At 36.1% G+C, this 23,675-nt stretch overlaps 2 protein-coding genes across 2 annotated transcripts; one reads left to right on the forward strand and one right to left on the reverse strand.

Moving 5' to 3' along the window:
* The first annotated feature begins 12,174 nt into the window (after positions 1-12,174).
* LOC127779851 (uncharacterized) lies at positions 12,175-22,715 on the forward strand. The gene is made up of 16 exons (XM_052306770.1): positions 12,175-12,351; positions 12,442-12,493; positions 13,902-14,035; positions 14,123-14,428; positions 14,510-15,136; positions 15,202-15,375; positions 15,458-15,722; positions 15,802-15,872; positions 15,956-16,055; positions 16,130-16,189; positions 16,442-16,810; positions 16,991-17,059; positions 17,372-17,428; positions 17,523-17,872; positions 20,085-20,118; positions 21,977-22,715. Exons 4-11 carry the CDS (start codon positions 14,390-14,392, stop codon positions 16,645-16,647), a joined length of 1,542 nt encoding a protein of 513 aa, XP_052162730.1. The 5' UTR covers positions 12,175-12,351; positions 12,442-12,493; positions 13,902-14,035; positions 14,123-14,389; the 3' UTR covers positions 16,648-16,810; positions 16,991-17,059; positions 17,372-17,428; positions 17,523-17,872; positions 20,085-20,118; positions 21,977-22,715.
* LOC127780154 (uncharacterized) lies at positions 17,752-22,303 on the reverse strand. Its single transcript, XM_052307111.1, has 13 exons — positions 22,063-22,303; positions 21,639-21,719; positions 21,322-21,411; positions 20,882-20,962; positions 20,565-20,654; positions 19,843-19,970; positions 19,687-19,758; positions 19,547-19,597; positions 19,369-19,455; positions 19,191-19,268; positions 18,848-19,026; positions 18,142-18,265; positions 17,752-17,787 (listed from the first exon to the last, which is right to left on the reverse strand). Exons 1-13 carry the CDS (start codon positions 22,301-22,303, stop codon positions 17,752-17,754), a joined length of 1,338 nt encoding a protein of 445 aa, XP_052163071.1.
* Positions 22,716-23,675: the final 960 nt, after the last annotated feature.

Raw genomic sequence — 23,675 nt, forward strand, 5'->3', positions numbered from 1 at the left:
GCCACACCCTCCTGTCCTACTTATACACAAACCATGCAAGTATGCAGCCAAATTAACTTGGTGTATGCATGCGTCAAATATAATTTTTTAAGACATGAATAAAAAAAGGAGGAAATTAAAAGAGAAAAAAAATGTGGGGGCCTCCATGTACGTACGGCGTACGTAGAGAAAGCAGAATTAAGAGAGGGGAGAAAGCTCCACTTGGCATCTCAATGGGCACCAAACAGCTTCCTTTCATTGAGGGCATGTCTTAATCTTTTATTATCCAAATGTGTCACACTCGCTAAATATTCATCTGGGCTGTACCTAGGGGAGCCACAGCTTGTTTTGTCCCAAAGCATGGCTAGCTTTAAGCATTTAGTTAATTAATTAATATGATTAGCTTTTGTGTTTTGTGTGTGTCATCACTGATTAGAAAGCAGGAGGGTTATGGTGCCAGGGCCACTATTAATTTGGTGTGGATTTAATTTGGTGGTTTAATATTAATTAGGTGCAAGATCAGTGTCATTGGTTGGGAAAATAGGGATTTTGGTCTAGCTAGCTGGCTAGGTTCCTATACGATTTACTACTTTAATGAGTGTGTTATGCCCTGTGTGCAAAACCTCTTGTGTTCTAGAGGGGAATTGAATGAGAGCCATATGTCGTGCAAAAAGCTTGGTGCCATTGTTAGTTCATTTCTAGAAGAGCAAGAATTAACTAGTAAACTAGAAACTTACATCCAACAAACAGAGTAATTAATTTTAAGATATGCAGTTTATTTGTACACTCAGAGAGCAACAAAGAGCAAAGGTAGAAGTCAATACTATAGTTATGACTTATCATGCTTGGATATGTATGCTATAACTAACTTTGCAATCAATCATTAGACCTGACCATTTCTATGGGTACCCTATTCATATAATATGTTAGCTTGCCGATAATGAATAAGGCCAACAAGAACCCAGGCAAAGATTGTGTTAGTTAGAACACTGTAATTGACAATCCTGCCTGCTCATTACTTAATGATGGGTGGTAAGAATGCAGATAATAGTGGAGTTAACCTCATCAAATTTGCCACCAAGCATTTACTCCATCCCAAATTACAAGCTGCTGTTTGACTCGAGACAGTACTCTTCAACAACAAAACTTTGAAGTGTATTATTATCAATAATGAAACCAACATCATATTAAAGTACATCTAGGTACTAGTCTAACAATACCATATTTATATCACTAAACCTTATATTGTTAGACTAAATGTTAGTCAAAACTAATGAAGTTTAAATTTTAAAATATATGCGCGCCTTATATATAATTTAGTACGAAGAGGAGTTTATACTGTTTTTTGTAAATAAACAGCTGTGAATTTTTCTTTCATCTAGAAAAGGCTGAGGCAGAAATTAATAAAAGGAAAGGGAGAGATGGGAGATGAAGATGACCAAGATTACAAAGAACCAAAGAAGTGCTATAGCGATGTGATTATATATATGGAGGATATATAGGGAAAACAAAGCGCGCCACACAAGAGCTAGCGGTGATGGACCATCATCCAACATTGCAAGGGACGATGGCTCATGTTCTGCAGTATCTGAAGTTTCAACGTCTTAGTGGAGTACTGACTTTGAGGGTTCAGTGGTACTGCAGACACAGGAAAGCCCAACAGGATGGATAGATAGCAGCCGGCCGTGCTAGTATCATATTCAGGGTCTCTACCGATGGAGATGTGAATAATATGTCCACTGTTTTGAGGGTTATGGAGGCTATAGCGGCTGCTATCTGATCGTTTGAGCAACGGCTGATAAACCTTGGAAAAATTATTGAAACATGAAAATGGATGAAAAAACTTAAAAACAACTTTAAAATTAAGTTTTAGAATTTAAATTTTAGTTATGTACCACTGATAAACTAATAAGTAGATGATAAGAGTTTCTAGGAGGAGGAGAGGACTGTTGGGACAACGGCCCAGTAGTTGTGGGAGTTGCATTCGTGATGGCTATAAAAGTAATTAGGTGATTCCCCGCACTTTACTGCGGGAATTACTAACCAATTCTAAATATATATTTTTCAACAATCAACTAGGAGTAAAAAGGAAAAAAATAATAAAACATCAGGGATTATCAGTACTTATCATGAAACAACAAATGATACATGCGCTTAAATGTGGAATATATTGATAAGTATATGTTAAATTTTATAAAAATGATGGATAGATTTATTAAACTATTGTGCAAATGATGTGACTGGTGATAATTGGATATGCTTGCATATTGATTTATAGAATTAAATAAATTATAGATGATGTTTTATATTTGCATGGGGTTAAATATATAATTATTGTTAGTGGGTGATGATGTGACATGGTTGAATGTTGAACTTTATATTTATAACTTTACAGAAAGCATAGATATGGCGGAATCAAACTCACCAAGTGTATATTGAGTTACATGTACCGACTAATTCATTTCAAAAGAGGTAATGAGAAATGATAATTCTCTAACAGTATTCTCACGTGGCATATAATTTACTTAGTTACATCTTACATGCACCAACAACCACGGATCAACCCAAAAAACAATCACTTACTTCTGCGGTCACGACTAATAAGCTAGGAAAGACAAACAATTGTGCAGCATGACCACCATGACCATGACGGGTGAGATGGACCTGTGTCCACGACATTGTGCAGCAGCTCCGGCCGTCCACGGGCACGGTGGTCATGCCAATGTCTACGACTGGCCTCTCTACACCCCCTTGGATGTATGCGGTCAATAGTGGAATGTACATAGTCAATGGTTGTGATCTCTTGCATTTCTGGGGCAACCCTAGCAGCCCTGGCCTGCTAGCTCGATTGCGTCTGTCGGTGATATAGGCCCAGGGTATCCGCGCTGAAGGGAAAAATCCTTTCCCCCAGCCATGTGGCCGTGCGTCCCGGATCCCCCGTCGGGGGGTCAGGCGCGTGAGCAACAAATGGACAAGAGATGCCTAGGGGCCTTGGGGTATCCCGTCGCACCCCTCGGGCCCGAGGGGTGCGCCACTCCGAGGCCCTCGTTCGGCTAGCACGTGGCGGCCGAGTGGACGGAGGTAGGGGCGCTACCAGGCGCATTTATGGGCGGCACCCCAACCGCCCCCCGTCGTGTTTAATGCGGCGTGGCTGGTCGTGCGCCGCCCAGCGGTTAGACGTGCATCAGTCGCCTTGACCGGGCTATGACCGGATGGGATAGGTGGCAGCGCACCCACATCTTGCCCTGTGTCAGACAGCGTGGGGGCGGGTATGCCCCGTCCCATCAATGGCAGGGGATCGATGTTCGACCGGTACATCCCATGCGCTTGAGCCCACAAAAGTCTCCTGGAATTTATAAGGGAATGACAAGGGATGTCCCCAGTGTCAGGCGAAGGATGGCGCTGGGGCCCACCTGAGGACGAGCGGCCGCCTTGCTTTCAGCCTAAGGCATGGGTGGCAGCTCGACCCAGGTTGATGTGGGCCCTCTCCAGGACCGAGATGTGTAGACGCGGTGTATGTGGTATCTCCTTAAACTATAAAAGGAGGACCTTGCCCACCGAGCAAAAGGAGGACTCTGGGGAGTTTGAACCTTAGGAGAAGACTAGCCAACCGTCTCTTTGGGGTTTTAGGTCTCTTGTATCAGCATAAATAGAAATCCACACATGAGTTGGGTATTACGCTTCCTAACGGCCCGAACCTAGATAATCCCTTATCTACCTCTTGATTGTCATCCACCGCACTAGCTTGATGTACGGTCAAGATACGCTCTCGATCATCGTGCCCTATCCCCTGGCCGAACTCACAAAGAGGGGTCTCACGTCCTCCCGCTAGAGAGGATCTCTCCTCGACAGCGTCTCTCCCGTGTGGCTGCCACGTGCAACAACCAACATGTTTTAGGCTCCATTCGAGAACGAGCTGAAATGATGAGCTTATATATGGCACATAAAACAAGCTTAAGTCAATCCAGAACGAGCGGTGGAGAGGTCGTTGAGGGCATCAGGACTCAGGCGAGTGGACAGCCGTGACGATGGCGGCTGAGCATGGTCCCATGGTGTGACTTGTAGGTGGTGCCAACCAGCAACGAGGAGGACTAACATGGCAGGAACGTGGCCGGCAAAGGCACAGCCCTAGAGGAGAGAGAAACATCGGTAGTGAGCTCCGATCGTAAACTGGTGAGCGCGTCAATCTATGTTTCGGGACAAGGGGGTTCCATTTTTCCTAGAATTTATTGACCGATGTGGAGCGGAGGTAGGCTAACAATGATGTTATGAATCTAGAGAAAAGGCGGCCATGGCGGTCATCCATGGCAAAGAAGAGGAAGGAAAAGTTGAGAGCGAATCCTCACCAAGGCAATGTGGTACTACTGGCACAATGGAGCAGCGAGAGAAGCCTAGTGTTGTAGGAGATGCACAAGCCATGGTGCGGGAGTGTCCCAATGCTCGATGATGACATTTCAGAACTTAAAGGCTTACATGTGGGCCCCATGTACAAAAGAGAGATAGAGATAGAGAGATGAGAGACCTAACATGTGGGTCTAAGCTAGGGTATTTCAAAACTTTCATATGGTTTCTCAATCATATTCAACCATAAATTAATACTACAATAGGAACGGTGACGAGCTGATTTTCGCGTTTACAAAGTGCTTTCCTCTAAAAATTAATTCATGCGATGTTTTATAAAGCTAAAACCACGAAGTCACGATGCTCGGTAATAAAATTATCTATGATCTTTGGAGGTCACACAACAATAGCCCGTGACAGATGATTTATCATGCATGCATAAGTATGCTTAGTTGCTAGCTAACTTTTAACTTGAATAAGAAGGCGGCAACAAGTATCCACAAATTATGGATGTTATCTAATTAGCTGTTCTGCTCATGATTTAGGGTGGTGCTAATGGGCGGGTGATCGCCCACAACGATCACCCCCACCCCCCTAAATACACTCCTCTCCCCCTTCCTCCTCCCCTTTTTCTCTTCTTACTACACCATAAATTTAAAAAAAAAATAAAAAAACAAAAGTTAGAAAAATTTATGTATAGAAATATTATCTATAAAAAATATTTGAATTCACATTCAAATTCAAATTTGAATCGGATATATAAACTTTTGACTTATAAACTTTGGGTCTATAAACTTTAGGTGTATAAACTTTAGATGTATAGAAATACTATATATAAAAACTATTTGAATTCAAATTCAAATTTGAATCGGATATATAAACTTTTGACTTGTAAACTTTGAGTCTCTAAACTTTTGGTGTATAAACTTTAGATGTATAGAAATACTATATATAAAAAATATTTAAATTCGAATTCAAATTTAAATCGGATATATAAACTTTTGACTTATAAACTTTGGGTCTCTAAATTTTATGTGTATAAACTTTAGATGTGTAAACTTGAGGTGTATAAATTTACTAGAATAGAAAAGTAATGCGGTGCCAAAATAGAAAACCACGTGGAGGAGGGGATGATCGATGTGGGGAGGGGACCGATCGTGCCCAGCGATCGATCGCCGGTTAGGACTTTCGCATCATTTAATTTGCCGCAGAGCATGCGCACATGCCACATGTTAATTCTACCATCTTGCCGTTTTCTGAATTCCGACGACGATGTGCTTGCATATATATGCTACAACGATAACTTCCAAATTAGGCCAATTGATCTGTTCAATTAATTATATGCACGCACTGAGTTAATTAACTGTATGGACAGTAGTCGATCAATGGAATGTTCTTGGTAGCTAAGCTAGGTTAGATGAGACAATTGTAATGCCAGCTTCGAATGCCTAAGTTAATTAATTAGAGATATGAATAATGTAATTAATGTCAACACGCATGTTTGTTTATTTGTACTAGCTCCTTGGACTTTGAAAGATATGAATTGTATAGCCTTTTTGCCAACAATTAATATAGGCATGTACTTGATGAGGCTGTGTAAAATGTCATGGGATTGACATATAGGGTGTGTTTATTTCTTTAAAAAAGTTGGAAGTTCGAAGAAAGACAGAAGTTTGGAAAAAAAAGTTAGAAGTTTACGTGTGTAGGAAAGTTTTTATGTGATATGATGTGATGGAAAGTTAGGAATAGGACGAAAACTAAACACGGCCATAGTATATTCCTGTAGACAAATGGTAGAGTAGTCCAAGTGATCGTAGTACTAAGGGCTACGAGGGCCCTCAGCCCTAAGTACTCTTACCATTTGTCAGGTAGCACGGTGTACGGTATACCATATGGTCTAAAGCCATTTGTCAGGTAGCACGGTGTACGGTATACCATATGGTCTAAAGATACACGTACAACAGCTTCATGCTGTCGTCGAATGGGAGAAATGACATGCTTGGTGCTTTCGATCTCCTGCTCATCGAGGGCAAATGCTTTCTGTATTGAGATTTTGAACTAATTATAACTTAAGAGCTATAGTTTGATTTGTTTGCAGTTCACAACCACTCCTCAATCACCATATATATATATATATATTTGATAACTCTATTCTACATCTCCTCTCCCCTTACCTCCTAGCGCAGCCCAACCCATCATTTCCCCTTCGTCCCTCCACCCCCTCTCTATCCCTTTCTTCCTATACAGTAGAAACCCACTACAACAATTATTGCTATAAAGCGTGCCCCATGTTTTGGCATGTCATTATTTATTCTGAGCCATTGTTGAATTGTTCTGCATGTCTCCAAATCAACAATATCGCAAAGTTGGGTTGGCTGCCATCAAATTTTTTAGCCCGGCCTAGATCACGCACGCTTCTACTGTGAGGGAAAAAAACCCAAAGCGCATCTGCATCAGCGATGCCTGCACGGGAGAAATTCGCGGTGAACCAGGATGACTGCGGCATGGAGAGTGGTGACACGTGCGCGGCTGTTGCACTATCACCTCTCTCACTTTCCCTCTCGTTAGCCCGATTGGATGCCGCTCCACCATGTCGTGCCTCAGTTTATGTCTCTTCTTTGTTTCCTTAGAAACCGCCATCAAAATTCATCGGAAGTAATAGCAGCCACCTTAATTTTCCTCTTCCCCTCTTATTTTATTGTTCTCCTCCTCGATAACGCCCATGTCCAATGGTTGTTGACATCTTGGAGGTCTCCTAGCTACATGCCTTGCTACTATTTTCTTGCCTGCATGACTGGATCTGTGCGCTAGATAACTAATTTGGTGATTGCCCAAGTTTTTCTTTTTCTACTGCCACTGGCAGTTGGGGTATGGGATCAGCTCAACTTTGCTTTGGTCATCTCAGCGCTTATTCTTTCCTCCATCTTCACAGATAATTATCAAATAGTATGCTATTCGGGGTATTAATTTAACATTTTGTCACTTTTTAAGATGTGGCAATTAAGAATTTGTCACTCACGGTCTATAATATGTGGGTCCTCATGTGTTTATGACATGTGAACCCAGTGGCAAATCTTTAGTTGCCACTTGTAAGAGTGACAGATAGTTAATTATTCCACGTTATTTTTGCACGTTACTCCTACATACTCCATATGTGTATTTTAGGTACACCTTCCTAATTTGGTACCTCTAAGTTTCTATCTTTTTCCATATGATAAATTTAATTATTTTCTTTAATAGAAAGCAAATTTAGAAATTCCTAGGTTGCAAACCTTCTCTTTCATATATTTCCTACTGTATAGCAGATTGTTTTGCAAGGAGGATTATTGATTCACGCTATGGTCAATCACGTCAAGTAACTTGCATGTTTTTATTATCTCCCTTTGCAGACATTTCACTAGCCACTAGCCATTAGCCAATATCTATCTAATATCTGCATCAGGTAATGCAACAGTCTATAGTTAAGAGCAAACGTTATTAGTCAGATCGGTTAGCTTCATTGTAAGTGTGCACATGTCATTTCGATGCTATCTCTCTATTTGTCTGTCCAAGTATCAACTATCTATTATATTGGTATTTCTTCAAGTTTACGGTATAGATATGAAGTCACGCAGCAACGCACAGGGAATCAATTAGTCTATACTAGAATAGAGGGAGTACATATGCATCTTTACTCACACAGAGAAAAAGTTAAGTCCATAACTTAAACAAGTCAATGCACAAATTTCAAACATGGTACTTAACTTAATTAATAGTTGCAAGTACATATACCTGTTAATTTATCCCACTTCAAATTGTTGCTTAATATTTTCTAGCTTCACACATGTTCCATACTTACATGTGCACATTGACTCGAGTTACCAGCATTTGATGGGTTTTAATAAGTATTGAGGCTGATAAATGGGCAAGTAGTAACTACTATATGTATCTAGAGTTTAATTAATTAATTTGGTTAGGCCCACATGTCAATACTGGTTTAAGAGATTAAAAATAATTTCTAGGAATTGTCAAGCACATATGACAGCTCCAAGAATACATGCATGAATATTATCTGTTCTCATCATTTCAGATCTAAGCTTCTCTAGTACTAGAATATAATTGTGTATTCATTCAATTTGGCTGACATGAGCTATGAGTTACTCCTAAGGAGTACAAATTAATTACTGCCAAAAGTCAAAAATGCATTTGCATCCCAGCTTGATGGCCGCAACATCATGTGTTCTGTAGTCTACGTGTATATCCGTACGTATAAAATTGTAGAGACAAAGCAAGTAGCTTACAAATTCATCATTTTCATGAAGCAACTTGCCAGAATGAAATTAAACTGACCCATATGAACGGGAGATGATGCATGTGCCAAGCGTGAATCTCGATGGAATTTAAGTGTACAATGCTGACTGGTAAGCAGTCATGATCGTCTCAAAATTAAGGAAACAAAAGAAGGAGGAGGGGGGGGGGGGGGGGGGGGGCCGGCGGGGGAGAGAATTGTTATTGGGACGATGCGATCTAAGTACTCCCTGTGCAGAAGTCCTAAAACAATTACTGTGAACAAGGTGAAATAAATTAAAATGCATATAAATCTTCCTGGCAACTTGACTTATACCACTAAACTTATATAGATTTTGGGAAGATAAATAGTTAGATAACTTGGCTTTTAAAGCTAAGTTTCCTTCCTTATATACCATTATCCGAAGGAAATGTTCTTCAATTGTTAGTTTAATTGTTAGTGTTATGAGTTCTGTTCCTCTTAATGTGTCTTTTAGGAGAGTTCTGTTCCACATCAGAATCTTATTTCTTGGCATGATTTGTGTGCTTCTATTGTACATATCCAGTTGAATCACTCATCTGATTGTTTTAAATGGAACTTTAATCAGAATGGTCAGTTCACGGTAAGGTCAATGTATCTTGCTTTAATTAATAGTGGCTATATTGAGAGAAACAAGATAATTTGGAAGCTCAAGATGCCGCTTAAGATTAAGATCTTTATGTGGTATTTGCTTAAAGGTGTCGTGTTAACTAAAGACAATTTGGCAAGACGGAATTGGAATGGTAGTTTGAGATGTTCTGCATGAAAAATGAATCTATCCAACATCTTTTTATAGATTGCCATTATGCAAAGTTTATATGGAGAGCAGTCCAGTTCTCTTTTGGTTTATACATTCCTACTAGCATAACACATATTTTTTATGGTTGGCTTTTAGGGGTGGACAAGAAAAGGAGCAAGTTTGTACTTGTAGGAGCTTCTACAATATATGTTGGGCTCTGTGGTTGAGCAGGAATGATTTGATTTTTGATAAATCATCATCTATCTCATATATGCAGGTAATTTTCAGCGCAACATATTGGCTTTAATATTGGGCGCAACTACAAAAGTGTGAAGAAGACGGAGAGTTTATAAAAGTTGCATATCGCAAGCTTGAGACGACAGTTATGCAACTTTTTGTCAATTATGGTTGGAGATTCACAAATAGACTTCAATAATGTGTTTTCCTTATTTTAGTTTCGTTACTTATTTTGTTCATTGGGTGTTTTCAATGTTTTGTTGAACTACACACTTGATTGAGTGCTACTCTGTAATAATTGGTTGTAGCTCTCTTGAGCAAAGACCGGGATGTTATATTCCATTATCTAAAAAAAAAATCTTCCTGGTGAAAATGGATTGGGATCCTCTAACGTGAAGTTAGAGGGACGTGGTGACTGACATGTGGGCCCCACCACTCACGGGCCCACCTGTCAGTGACCACGTCAGGGAGCAGTTCACATTAGAGGATCCGGTTCCTTTGAAAATATAACTGCGTCCTAGCTAAGGCCATGATTGTTTTAAATTATTGGGTAAATTATTGCTACAGATTATCGATTTGATCATAGGTATAAATCAAATATTTTAATAAATAAACTTAACAAATAACTTAAACAAGTGGTATAAGCAATGCAATAGTTTTTTTTATAAAAAAAGTGTTGTTTCCAAAGAATATCAAATAGGAAATACTCCCTCCATCTTAATTTGATAACTCTCTAAAGTAAATGACATCAAAACCAACAACATTAAAACATCCATCATTGTAAAAATAATCCTTATCGATCAAGCTCCGTCGCTTCGTCTTAACAAAATTAATTCACACATTAAATGTTGCATATATAGGTTAAATGAACCGATAAAAATTAATCTTTATTGGTTGCATGCATGCAGTACATTTCACGATACACATTTACTCTTTGCACAAATAAACAAAGAGACACTTTGTTAGATAATGATCATTTCGGAAAAATCTGAAAAATCTTATGTGATAATTAAATTGGGATGGAGAGAGTAATACATTTCAATAATCCAGTGATTTACTGAAAAGAAATAAGTGCCACATGAAAATTTCTACCGCCTATACTATCAGTTTATTTTTTTATTATAGGATATAATCCATTCGATAGAAAGCAACGGATGGCCTATTATCCTAGGGTACCGTAGAAAAGGGAAAAATAGCACAAATTAAACATACATGGTGGGATCCTATTAGATTATATTAACTGTTTTAAATATGTTTATCATATTATATTGCTCACACAAATACTTAATTAGCATCAACAAATATATACGGACAATTGCTCGTTTAACCGTATTTTGATGCCTAACTACTAACATAATCCTACTTTTTAAAGTTTGCTATTGACCCCGCTTTTCAAAATTGTAGCTACCTTCTGACCTTGTTTTCACTCCACCATTTGTGTTACATTTATGAAAAAGAAAAAAAAAATACTAGCCCGAACTAACCAAAATGTCCTTGATTCCGCATAACCGTATCCCCCAACCTTAACAAATCCATGACCCCCGGCCTGACCCAACTCAGTTTGGCGACGCAGCTGGCCTAGCACTAGGTTTTCACTGATACAGAGGGCTGGGATAGAGGGAGCGGTGGCGCGGTTGCCACAACCGGGCACAGAGGGAGGTATAGGCCGGTAGAGGGAGAGCAGCGGTGTGGAGCGAGACCCGAAGCGAGGTCAAGGAGCTAGGTCCGGCGCACGGTTGCTGGCATGTGGCGCGGAGGTGGGTGAGGGGATGAAGAGGGTAAGGTCACTACTGCCATACACGGAGGCATGCGCGGGTGAAGGGAGAGCAGCTGCGTGGAGCAAGAGACCCACTGCACGCAGGGTAGGCGTGCCACCCAGGGGCACGGAGTTGGATGAGGGGGAGGGTGCGGGAGCTCACCGGGGACAGGTGTCAAGGAAGGCCCAAGAGAGCACGCTGTCGCCATGGCTGCCCGCCCACTTTCAGTAGCCGCTTCCCCCTCCATGCCAGATTTCATGAGACTCTAGACAATGAGTTGAGCCGCCCCCAACCTCGTCAAGCCATCCATAGCCTCGTCGCCGACCACCGTCGTTCCCACGTTACTTTGCTCGGCGCCTGCGCGCTGCTTGAACGAGAGAGAAACCGAGGGGAATGAGAAAGAGGAAGAGGAAAGAATGAAAGTCTGACATGTGTGTCCATCCATCTGTTAGTGATGCAAGTAATTTTTCATAAGAAAATAATTCAGAAAAAAGAAATAAAGTCCCAACAGTACATATTTGGTTGAATAAAAAAACGGGATGGCTATTTGGCAGTCGCATGTTTTTTCTTGGCTCTATCATTCGTTTTTTAAGCCGTCGGATTTCTTTGTGATTCGTACTGGCTTGTAGTTCATTTTGTAGTATCGGTGTGTGGGCTTATGAGCTTTTTATTTGTGTCTGGGCTTTTGGGCTTTTTTTTGTGTGTGGTAATTATGTGGGATCCACATCAGAAATTTTTTTCGACAGCCTGTGTGGGACCCATGGGCACTGTTCGAATTTTGAAATCCGCGCTTGTCTTTTTTGTGCCGACGGAGAGAGAGAGAGTGAGTCAGATAGAGGGAGAGAGAGAGAGATATTTCTCTCGTTCTCGTCGTCTCAGGCGACGCGGCGGCGATTCCGTCGGGCGGAGCGGCGGCGTTTCCGTCGGGAGGAGCGGCAGCGATTCCGTCCGGTGATTGTGCAGTCCTGTTGCGCAGTTTGCGGGAGGTGAAGGTGGCAGATTTATTTTCCATTTTTTATCGATTTCTTCTTCTATTTGTTGCTCTTGTGTTGATTCATCTCTTCATTTTTCTCTTCTCGTAGTCTTTGGTTTGCTAGTGGCTACGACACGGCTGTGATGTTGGAGCTGATTTCGGTGAGTTTCCCCTTCGTTTTTGTGATATTCCCTTGTGTTTTAGGTCGTTGATTCGTGGGGCTTGTAGATCTGAGTTTGTTTCGACTCGGAATCTATGTATGTGTTTGATATGGTGAATCCCCTTGATTCATATTCGTTTATGACTCGGTGATCTCTGTGTTCTTAGCCCTATATATTGTCTTGTGCACTAGATCTGCGCTTTTGCTTTTGTCTTCTATATGAAAATTACAGAACATGATGTGGTTGTAGTTGTGAACTAGATCTGTGCTTTTGCTTTTGTGAACTAGTTACGTGCTTTTTTATTTTGTTCTAGAACTGTGTTTTTTGCTTTTTTCTGAACTAGATGTGTGCAAATAAGGGAGTAATGTACATATGTTCACCTATCTGTATGCACTGATTGTTTTTGTAGTAATGCATTCAGGATGTTTTTATTATAGAAATCTGCAAATGCTATATGTTAATTCAATGACAACCTTATATGAGCAGTTAAATTTGTTATTGATATTATCAGTTGTTTTTTGCATGACTAAGATATACTGGTTTGTACTAAGTTTCAGGTTTTATGTCTTTATTAGAATGGTATTTATGGTTGTTATTTTTTTTTTGTCTCTGATGCATGTTCCATGTTCAGGTTCAGTATTCAAAATGAGAAGAGTACTGTTATGTTTATGGTTGTGATTTGTGTTCTTAGCCCTAGATATTGTTTATGTGGACTAGATGTGTGATTCATTTCATTTTAGATATATCTTTTTGTGATTGCTTTTTTGCATTTGTGAACTAGATCTGTGCTTTTGCTTTTGTGAACTAGATGTGTGCAATGTACATTTGTTGACCCTTCTGTATACCCTTGATTTGCATGTTCTGTGCACTGATTGATTTTGTAGTAATGCTTTGATGTCAGTTTCTAAATCTATGCAAGAAAATGCTATATGCTATTTAGGTGGATGTTTATGCACTGATTCAGAATGTTTTTTTTCTAGAAATCCACAAATGATATATGCCATTTGCATTTTAGTTTGGTATTTTTAATCTTTCAATGACAACCTTACATGAGTAAATAACACAAGTTATTGAAGATTTCTGTACTAGAATGTTTTTTATAGTAGTCAATTTTTGTCTCTGCATTTTGCATGCTCAGGTTTAGTATTCAGAAGGAGAAGAGTATTGTTAATACATTTGTTCAGAAGGAGAAGAGTATAGAATTCCTAGTCATCACTATACTCTTATATATGACATGAGTTTGTGCTACACATTTGACACTACTCTATGAAAATAATTATTTCTACTATATGAAAGTAATATTATTTTCATATGACATGGTGCATTTAACTTGTATGTTTTATTCTGTTTTGTTATATATTTTAGTCCATAATACTTATGTTTTGAGATCTTTTTTCTCTCCTTGCAGTCATGGGTCATAGAAAAAGATCAAAAGTGGATATTTCTAGTGAATCTAACAGTGGCAATGATTGTAGTTTGAGTTCTGATAATCATGATGGTGATGTTCATTTATCTAATCATGATGAAAGTTCTGATAATCATGTAAGTTCATTTGTCATGTTCATTTATCATGGAAGTTTATTTTTTATTTCAATATTTTTTTTTGAATCTTCTTGTTTTTTTATTAAGGACCAACATTTTGAGGAAAATGATCCTTTGCTTCATTTAACTAAAGAAGAGCTTATGAAGAAATTGAAAATAAAGCTTGGTAAAAGGCCATTTACACATGACCATAAAAAAGAAGGTATGATTAATGCATATTTAGATTTTTTGTAATTTACATTATTTTTTTAATATGATATTTTTTATTTTCAGAGACAAAAAGTTGAATCAGACTCAATTATCGATGATGCATTGTTAGAGATTCACAATGATCTAGTTCTCCATTCTTTGAAAATGAAATTAAGCATGCTTGGTGAACAGTCTGAAAATAAGGTAATTTTATTACCTTATTTCATTGGTGAATAATTTTTTCTTTAGTTTTTTTAATTTCTTTTCTTTAAATTTTTTTGGCAGAGAAAAACCTTTGAGAAAGATAACAAGTGTGAAGAAGTTTTCACTAGATTCAATGTGAAGTATTTCTCTAAAGTAATCAATAATTTATCAGTACATGATAAGGAAGTTATTGGAAGGATTTGCTTTAAAAGCCTGCTGAATTTCCAGTCTTCATTTGTTCCAAATCAGTTTGCCTCTTGGATTGCTAATCATGTAGATGTGTCTTCTTCTAATATAGTTGTTGATGACAAAGTAATTCCATTGATAGAAGATTGTGTACATATTATTCTTGGATTGCCTGTTGGAGGAATTGAAATTTCTTTTAATTTTGAACTTGGAAAAAACAAGATTCTTGAAACATTTGGCAAATCAGCAATGCCCTCTGTGAAATTTTTTGGGGACAAGTTCATTAAAGGGGAACATATGATAGATGATCAAATTCTTATCAGTTTCATGCTAGTATCTCTCAACTGCTTTCTTTGTCCAAACTCTTCTTTGGTGCCTAGTAACAAATATCTGAGTGCATTTGAAAACATTGAGTTGATTGATAATTTGAATTGGAGCAAACTCATCTTTGATTGGTTGATGAAACATATAAGAAAGCTGGAGAAATCAAAGAGTCTTGGTGGATGTTTTTACTGTCTTGCGGTTAGTTTCTTTTCAAACTTTTATTTTACTGTAATATATTTACTCCATTCACACAATTTTTTTAGGTCAATTACTTGGACTATGTAAACTTTGGGCTCAGAAAGTTACCCTTAGACATTCCAAGGATCAATGTTTGGAAAGGCAATATGATCAAGGAATTTTCAAAATTTGATAAGAAATCCAAAGGTGTTTATGGCAGAAGACCATTGAAAGATATTTCATCAACTTGTTACAAAATGGTAATTTTTTGTTTTCAATATTAATGTAACGTTTTTCTTTTTTTTCTGTTCCTTAATTTTTTTTCCTACAATTTTGTTATAGATTGATACAGTTGCTTCCTCTGATGATGTTCCAAAGAAGCACAACAATACAAGCTTTTTTGAAATGGTCAATTCTTCAATTCCTAATATGTTGCCTGTTGACATTAAGAACAAAATACATGGGCTACTTGTTCATTATTTTGGTAATGAGGATGATATGGCTGATGAGAGACCCAAAAAACTACTTGTTGATGTGTTGGCTCTGTTAGCTGATGCAAGCAAGAGTAATGCTGACACAAATTTATCTTGTGAAGTCGACAAATTGTGTAAGTTTTATATCAAATTTGTACTTCATATGATCCTTTTTTTCCTGTTTGGATTTTAATTTCAAATTAATATTTTCAGCTAAAAGTTGCAATCCAACAGACCAAAACAATGATGAAAAAAATGATGTTACTTCTGCTCACAGTCCAAAGGTACCTTACTATTTCATATTCATATTTTATTTGTAAAATTATTTAATTTGTCCTACATATCTTCCTACTTCTATTTCTTTTAGGACAATATGGACAATGATATTGATGATAACAGAAATGCAAACAATAAAGAGGAAATTGATAATGTAGATGTTGCAAAAATAATGAAGCTTACAAAAGAAGGTATTTTAATTCAATATTTTTTTCTATGCTTCTATTCTATAGTTAATTGTTTATGTTTATTTTGAATTTTAAAGGTCAAGAATTTGTTACTCCAGTAAACTGCAATCCAGACAGCAACATTCCTTCATGTTTAGGTAAATATTATTTTTTTTTAATTGTTTTCATTATATTCTTTGTGATTCTTTTTCTGTTTGTTTTATATTTTATATTTTATAGTTTGTTCTGTATACTCTTTCCCTTTTTATATGCTTCCATGCCTTGAAAAATGATTCATTCAACAAATGAGAAACGATTTGTTTATTTGTGTTTTCTGTAGACTTTAAATTTTATAATATGTTTGATAATTTATTTTTTTTCTATTTTTCTGTTTGGTAAATAACTTGAAGCTCCAAACAAGGCAAAGTCTCGAATTGTTGGGTTCAATAACAGGGAACCAGTTTTGTCAGACGATGATTTTCCAAAGTTTCAAATATGGGATCCTGCAGATGATATTGACATTTTGAATAATGAAGTTACACCGGTTTTCGATCACAATAAAAAGTATATTGTACCTGATTCTTTTTCCCCAATTCCTGCCAAGCAAGCTATTTAAAAGTTGGTAAGTCATTTTATCATTGACACTTCTCCAATATTTTAGATATTGATTTTAGTTTAATTGTTCTTAAATTTTTTTATTTTTATAGATTTCAACAAAGAATTTATCATAAACTTTGGAAGATAACATTGAAGACTCTGTGAATTGTTCTGATAATGAGGTATTGTTTTTCAATGTTTTTTTTACTTTCCTCAGACACTAAACTTTACACAAACGCAAGATGATTTCAAAGAAATTTGTGCTAACAAGGACTGTTTGAAGTTTTTAGTTGACTCTATATTAAGTTTCAAATTAAAAAAAATATGTTTTCAGTGACACTTCACCATTTTTCTTTTCTCAGAAACTTGTAATGTGCACACTGGACTTTACACAAACTCAAGGTGTTGCCAAGGAAATTTGTGCTAATAAGGTACATATTCATTTTAATATGTCAAGATGACTTTCTGATTGTTTCTCTTTATTTTGTCCCAAAAAGTTCAGTTATGATAGATTTGTTCCTGTTTACGTTTATTGTTTTCATGACATGTTATTATTTTTGTTTCTTTGGTTTTATTTTATTTTTTTGTTGATTCAGTGATTTAATAATGTAATATGATTTTTTTGTAACTTTGGTTATTGTATACTAATTGAACTTTCATATTTCTTCTTTCTTTTTACTAAATATGTCTTTACACTAGATTTACCCTTATGTTTGATTTTTTTCATTTAAATGATCAATCAGGATAAAGAAAATGTCAATACTGCTCAACAATTCATAAAGCAAAACTCCATAAAAAAGGTATGTACTGATTTATATATTGCTTCTTTTTATTTTTTTTAAATGTTCAGTGCACAAAAAAATTAAAACTTGATTTTTACATTTCCATTTACAGGAATCTCCCGATTGTGTAATTCTTGGAGAAAGAAAGTTTTCTGAAAATTGTGTTGATTTGAGTAATCAAGCAGACATTATGTACAATAGGCTTAATAGAGTTGTGAAGATTGCTCCAGAAATTTGCAACGAATCATATAGAAGCCCAAAGAGAGTTCTTCTGTGTAATATGAGCAAATCAATTGGACAATATTCACAAAGTAAATCTCAAAAAGATCTGAGAAGAATTATCAATCCAGCAAAGTATTGCACTGATCCGTATACTCCTGAGAGGCAATCATTTCAAGTATCTCAATATCAAAAAGACATTTATACTGCTGTTTGTGAACTTTCAACAAGTAAAATCCATGAGTATGTTCTCTTCCCTTTTGTTAGTTACTATTTTTTATCTTGAAACTAAGTTATTTGTACCGTGAAATGTGTATCTGTGATGTCAACCTGTCACTTTATATATATACATGTCTGAATGTTTGATATTAGTTTTAGTTTGTGTAGTGGAACTCCCAAGTTCAGCTTAACACTACAAGGGTGTGTTCTGACTGATGCAAATTATTGTTTTATATGATCATGATCTTTAATTTTTTATATCTATTTGTGAAATATGTTGTATCAAAACTAACAACATCTCCATACTTCTCGTACCAGTCAATTGACCTTCCGTCAGTCCAAAACAAATTTGTCACCTTCTTATTCTCATCCAAATCAAATTCAGAAAAGAACTTTGGATCTTTCTCCTTCTTCTTTCTGAAAAATTGAAGAACTTGCATCATATCATTGCTACTTGTCTCTTTATTTATACAAGTTCTCACATTACTAACATCCTTCTTAGTATAAGGCAAAGATGTCAGCCCTCCTCTCAAAGTTGACAAAATCACAATCATATGCCTTGTGGGAATATTGCATTCCTTTAGTGTCCTTATCAGCATTTTCTCTTCTGTTGTCATATTTTTGTGTGACTTCAAGAATCTAACTTCATCTCTTGGACTCATCTTATGATTGTGATCTAAATTAACCCTTGTAATTCTCCAAATCAAATTTCTCTCAGAAATTACCAGTGCACAGTTACAACTTGTGGCTTTAATCTCATTACTGTTTCTCTCTGCTACTAATGTCTCTTCTGTTTCTTCTTCTTGTGATTCTGACTTTGCTTTTCCATGTCGATTGCATTTGAGTGTTACTCTAATCACTTCTCCATTCCTTTTTTTGCTTGTACTGTGGTAATTGTGAGCAATGACAACAGAAAATCCAGCCAACAAAGCATAAAAGTTAAAGAAATCGTGTGCTTCTTTAATTGATTTGAACTGCATATCAACTCTTGGAATGTACTTCGCATCAATTGCTGCATTATTTCCTTTTGTAGCTTCTTGTTCTTGCTCCAAAAAATTTTTTATATTTTCTTCTGTCAACATTTCTCCATTTGCATCTGAATCATTACTTTCCACTGTATCAACATTTGTTGTTGCTTGATTTCCAATTTCGGTACTGTTGTCAGCTGAATTTTGCACCTGCTTATTCAAAAATTCAATTTCAAATTTCAAACAATTATTTTTAAAAAAAATTTCTTTAATTTCACAACAATTATTATCAAATCAAATTTTATCTTTTATATTTGAATAACATTCTTCAAATGTAAAATTTTCAGTAATGAAATGTTCTTAGTAAATCTTACATTTTGACCGTTTGACAGATTGAACATATCAAGATTCCAATTTTCCAATTCATTATCTTCTAGATCCTCATCTTCAACCTTTAAAAATAGTTAGAACAAATAATATCATAAGTAAACTCAAACATTAATTGTATCACAAATACAATTTATAGAAGCAAAAAAATAAATTAATTCATACCTGATTTGTATTAGCATAATCCATATCAGCATAATCCATATCAAAAGGAATATCTTCTGTTCTACTTGTTGTCAATATCATTGAATTCTACACAAAAAGTAATTCAAATAATAAGACAATTATTTAAAATTTAATACATATTTACTATTTTCTTTCTTCTTATGAAATATGTGAGTACCTGAAATGCTCTTGGTGTAGCAACAAAGTTTGATTCTGTTGATATTTCTTGCTGCATTTGAAATTTAAAATGTTAGTTTTACACATTAATAATATTGTTTATCTGTCTTCAGCATTACATTTATTACACTTGTAAAATACCTGAACTTCAGATATTGAAGGTTGAGATGATATAATTTGTTTCATGAGTCTTGTATATGAATAATTTTGAGCCTGCAAATTGAAAAAAAATTTATTTTATGACATGTATTGCTGATTTTTGTTTGATATTATAAATTCTGTCATTCTAAAACTTACTCCTAAAAGAGACCATTCATCATGTAGAGTACAATTGTTGTACTCATCACTTGAATTTGTTTTTTCTTTATTTAATTTCATCTTGTCGTTGATGCTTATTTCTTCTTGAGATAACTCATATGAGATACCTGCAAATAAACATAACTCAAAATATAAACATAACTCATTATTCATTTTAGTCTCTGCATATAAACATAACTCAAAATATGAAAGTAATGATTTGTTTTCTCTGAATTTTTCAGATTTGCTGCAGAGTCCAACAAAATTAAATAAAAGGTAAATCAAATTGTTTTACTTGTTTATATGAAATATATACTGCTTCTAGGAGTTACATGTATGTTCAACTCTATTTGCAGTGTTCATTCTATGTATTTTTTTTTAATTTTTGGACTGTAATTTGTTTTTATGTTGATTACTAGACTTTTTTTTTCAGATTTATTGTAAAGTCCTTATAATGTTGTAATGAAATATGTACCGCTTCTAGAAGTTACATGTTTGTTGAACTAAATTTACAGTGTTCATTTTATGTAATTTTATAAATATTTGACTATAACTAGTTTGTATATTGATTTGTAGACAAATATGTGAAAATTAACACCATTATGTGCTCTTTTGAATATACTGCTATCATGTAAATACACAATTTCACTCTATGATAATTGGTGATTTCTGAAATATTTGAAATGAAACAAAAATAAAAGTCAAGTATGAAGAATACATACCTTTGGAAGTGTCTTTTGATTTGACTTGTTCATTTGTCTCCATTTCCTGTATGCTTGAAGTACCGATGACTTGTTCTATGCTTGATGAATCTGAAACCATTTCAATTTGAAAATAAAACTGCCTTAGATCATGCTTTTGTTAGAATTTGTACAGTGTTTCCTGCAGTTATATGCATATTGAACTAAAATTACAGTGTTCTTTTGTATGTAGTTTTATTATTCTTTCACTGTAACTTGTTTGAAAATTGTTAAATGACTGAAAATAATGCAAGCAAATCTTAATTTTGCTTCTCATCAGGCAAGAAAATAATTTATACCTATTCTTGATTCTTTTCTGATCACTTTGGTGGTGTATTCCTTGTGAAATTCTTCTGCATTTGCTGGAACTTGAGTCATATCTGCACAATCATTGACGTTACGTTTTAGTCATAGACATTTCATTTTTGCTTTGAATTACTTTTTTTTCAGATTTGTTGTATAGTCCTTATAATGTTGTAATGAAATATGTACTGCTTCTAGAAGTTACATGTTTGTTGAACTAAATTTACAGTGTTCATTTTATGTAATTTTATAAATATTTGACTGTAACTAGTTTGTATATTGATTTGTAGACAAATATGTGAAAATTAAGACCATTATGTGCTCTTTTGAATATACTGCTATCATGCAAATACACAATTTCACTCTATGATAATTGGTGATTTCTGAAATATTTGAAATGAAACAAAAATAAAAGTCAAGTATGAAGAATACATACCTTTGGAAGTGTCTTTTGATTTGACTTGTTCATTTGTCTCCATTTCCTGTATGCTTGAAGTACCGATGACTTGTTCTATGCTTAATGAATCTGAAACCATTTCAATTTGAAAATAAAACTGCCTTAGATCATGCTTTTGTTAGAATTTGTACAGTGTTTCCTACAGTTACATGTATATTGAACTAAAATTACAGTGTTCTTTTGTATGTATTTTTATTATTCTTTCACTGTAACTTGTTTGAAAATTGTTAAATGACTGAAAATAATGTAAGCAAATCTTAATTTTGCTTCTCATCAGGCAAGAAAATAATTTATACATGTTCTTGATTCTTTTCTGATCACTTTGGTGGTGTATTCCTTGTGAAATTCTTCTGCATTTGCTGGAACTTGAGTCATATCTGCACAATCATTGACAGTACATTCAGATTGACTCTATGAGTTCATATTAGAACAAATTCATACTATTCACCATTCTGAAAATTTCAGTGATTTGCCCAGTTCTAAAATGACAGTTACAGTGATTTGTCCAATTTACTTACAGTGGTCAGATTTACTTTCAGATTAACTCTATTTAGTCATATTAGAACAGATTCATTTTTTTTTTTTAGATCTAATCAGTTTCTACATTTCTAACCTCATTAACTTTTCTTTACAGATCTGATCAAACAAATTCCAAACGAAGAATCAAATTCTGAAAAAAACCAAGCAGGTAATATTTGGAGAATTTTTCTGTTCACTCACCTTTGTTCTTCTTGGACTTGTCTTTTGTGCTCTTTCTGCTCTTCGATTCTTCTTTTTGGAGTTCTTTGGATTGACCTTTAGTACCAGTTTCTTTGATAGATTTGATATTCTTTCCTGACATTTCCTTCTTTTCTGAACCTTGATCTTTTCCTAAGCCTATCTTTCTCTTCTTGATCTCTGCTGAATTCATCTTGATTTTGGATTGATGTTTTGGGGGATCTTTCTCTTCCTCTAGCTCCATCTCCCTAGTATAATCTGGATTGTTGCGGCGTGTGTTGTGTGATCTCTTTGGAAAGAGGTGGTCCTAGTTGTGATTTGTAATAGTTAGCTGTCATCACGTGCCCATCAACTTAGATTGCAAGCTTTCTAAATATGTTTGTTTTGTGGGCTCTGTTTGATCACGTGCCTGTCTCTGTTTTTCTTTTAGACTTTATTTTGGGCTTGTCAATTTGTTTTTAAGACATATGGGCTTTTTTGGCCTGTATTGGTCTAAAAAAATAAATCTAGACTTTTATAATATGTTATTGTAGCAGTTTTTGTGAGCTGTTAGATGTAAATCGTGTGGTACAGAAATCTGACTGAAATAGGACACAAAAAACATGCGACTGCAGTATAGACATTCCCATAAAAAAACGAGAAAGTATGTCAAATGAGTAAGGGTATAAAATCCTTGAATTAACATTGTTAGGTTGCTTTGTGAAATGGGTTAATTGGATCTGTGCCATTATACATTTTCTGATTTAGAAAAATGCTACTCCATCTATCTATTTTAGATTGTTATATTTCAATCCAACCATCTATCTTCTTAATGACTTTCTCGGATTTAATGCGTGACTCTTCATTCTTCCACATAAGATTGGCTACATGGGTATTGGGAAATATAAACATTAATGAATCGCTTGTTTACGAGGAATACTCCCTCAGTCAAAAAAACCCAACCCTAGATTTGAATGTCCAGATTCAACTCTAGGATTGGGTTTTTTTTGGATGGAGGGATTAACTAATAGCATGTTTAAATATATGATAAGTAGATTTACTTATATATCCTCGGTCATTGTACCATGATATTCATATTTGCACAATGACCAATGATATTTATGATATTAGCATGCTATCACCATCACATTTTCCATGTTCTTTCTTTTTTTTTCTTTTCTTCTTCTCCCTGTCAGCATGCTCTGGGGACGTGGCAGCGTGCGGGCGGCGCAGCAGTAATGTCGGTGTCCTGATTGGGGCGGACTGGAGCACGTCGAGCATGGTTGACGTTCGGACCTCAGGCGGATCGAGGCAGTGCAGTACGGCGACGGGCTTCTACCTTCTTTGACATTGGTTGGGGCAACGTTATATATCCAGGACAGGGGAGGTCCAGGACGGTAGTACGGTACGGATCGGAGGCTGGTGTGGCCAATGAAGCTCTGGGCTTCGTCTACTGTCTTTTTTCAATGGCCGCCGTCGGTAGGAGCTCCATGCCAGGGGTGGGGTGATGGGGTAGGCAGGAAGCACTGGGGGATGGCGTTCTTCGCTCCGGCGATGGCCTTTGATGGGGGAGGATGCTCGTCGCCTACCTCTTTTTTATTGATGGAGAGGGGCTTGCCAACTAGCCTCCTCGCAGC

This window comes from Oryza glaberrima, chromosome 7 (genome assembly GCF_000147395.1).
Source record: "Oryza glaberrima chromosome 7, OglaRS2, whole genome shotgun sequence".
NCBI classification, from domain to species: Eukaryota; Viridiplantae; Streptophyta; class Magnoliopsida; order Poales; family Poaceae; genus Oryza; species Oryza glaberrima.

What these genes read in the sequence shown, in the direction of transcription:
- LOC127779851 (XM_052306770.1), top strand. Translation starts at nt 14,390, where the DNA reads ATGAAATTAAGCATGCTTGGTGAACAGTCTGAAAATAAG. An exon ending in GATGTTTTTACTGTCTTGCG is followed by an intron (nt 15,137 to 15,201) that starts GTTAGTTTCTTT and finishes CAATTTTTTTAG; the next exon opens with GTCAATTACTTGGACTATGT. An exon ending in CATCAACTTGTTACAAAATG is followed by an intron (nt 15,376 to 15,457) that starts GTAATTTTTTGT and finishes ATTTTGTTATAG; the next exon opens with ATTGATACAGTTGCTTCCTC.
- LOC127780154 (XM_052307111.1), bottom strand. Translation starts at nt 22,303, where the DNA reads ATGGAGCTAGAGGAAGAGAAAGATCCCCCAAAACATCAATCCAAAATC. An exon ending in ATCAAAAGACACTTCCAAAG is followed by an intron (nt 19,971 to 20,564) that starts GTATGTATTCTT and finishes GTTTATTTGCAG; the next exon opens with GTATCTCATATGAGTTATCT. An exon ending in ATGAATGGTCTCTTTTAGGA is followed by an intron (nt 19,759 to 19,842) that starts GTAAGTTTTAGA and finishes TTCAATTTGCAG; the next exon opens with GCTCAAAATTATTCATATAC.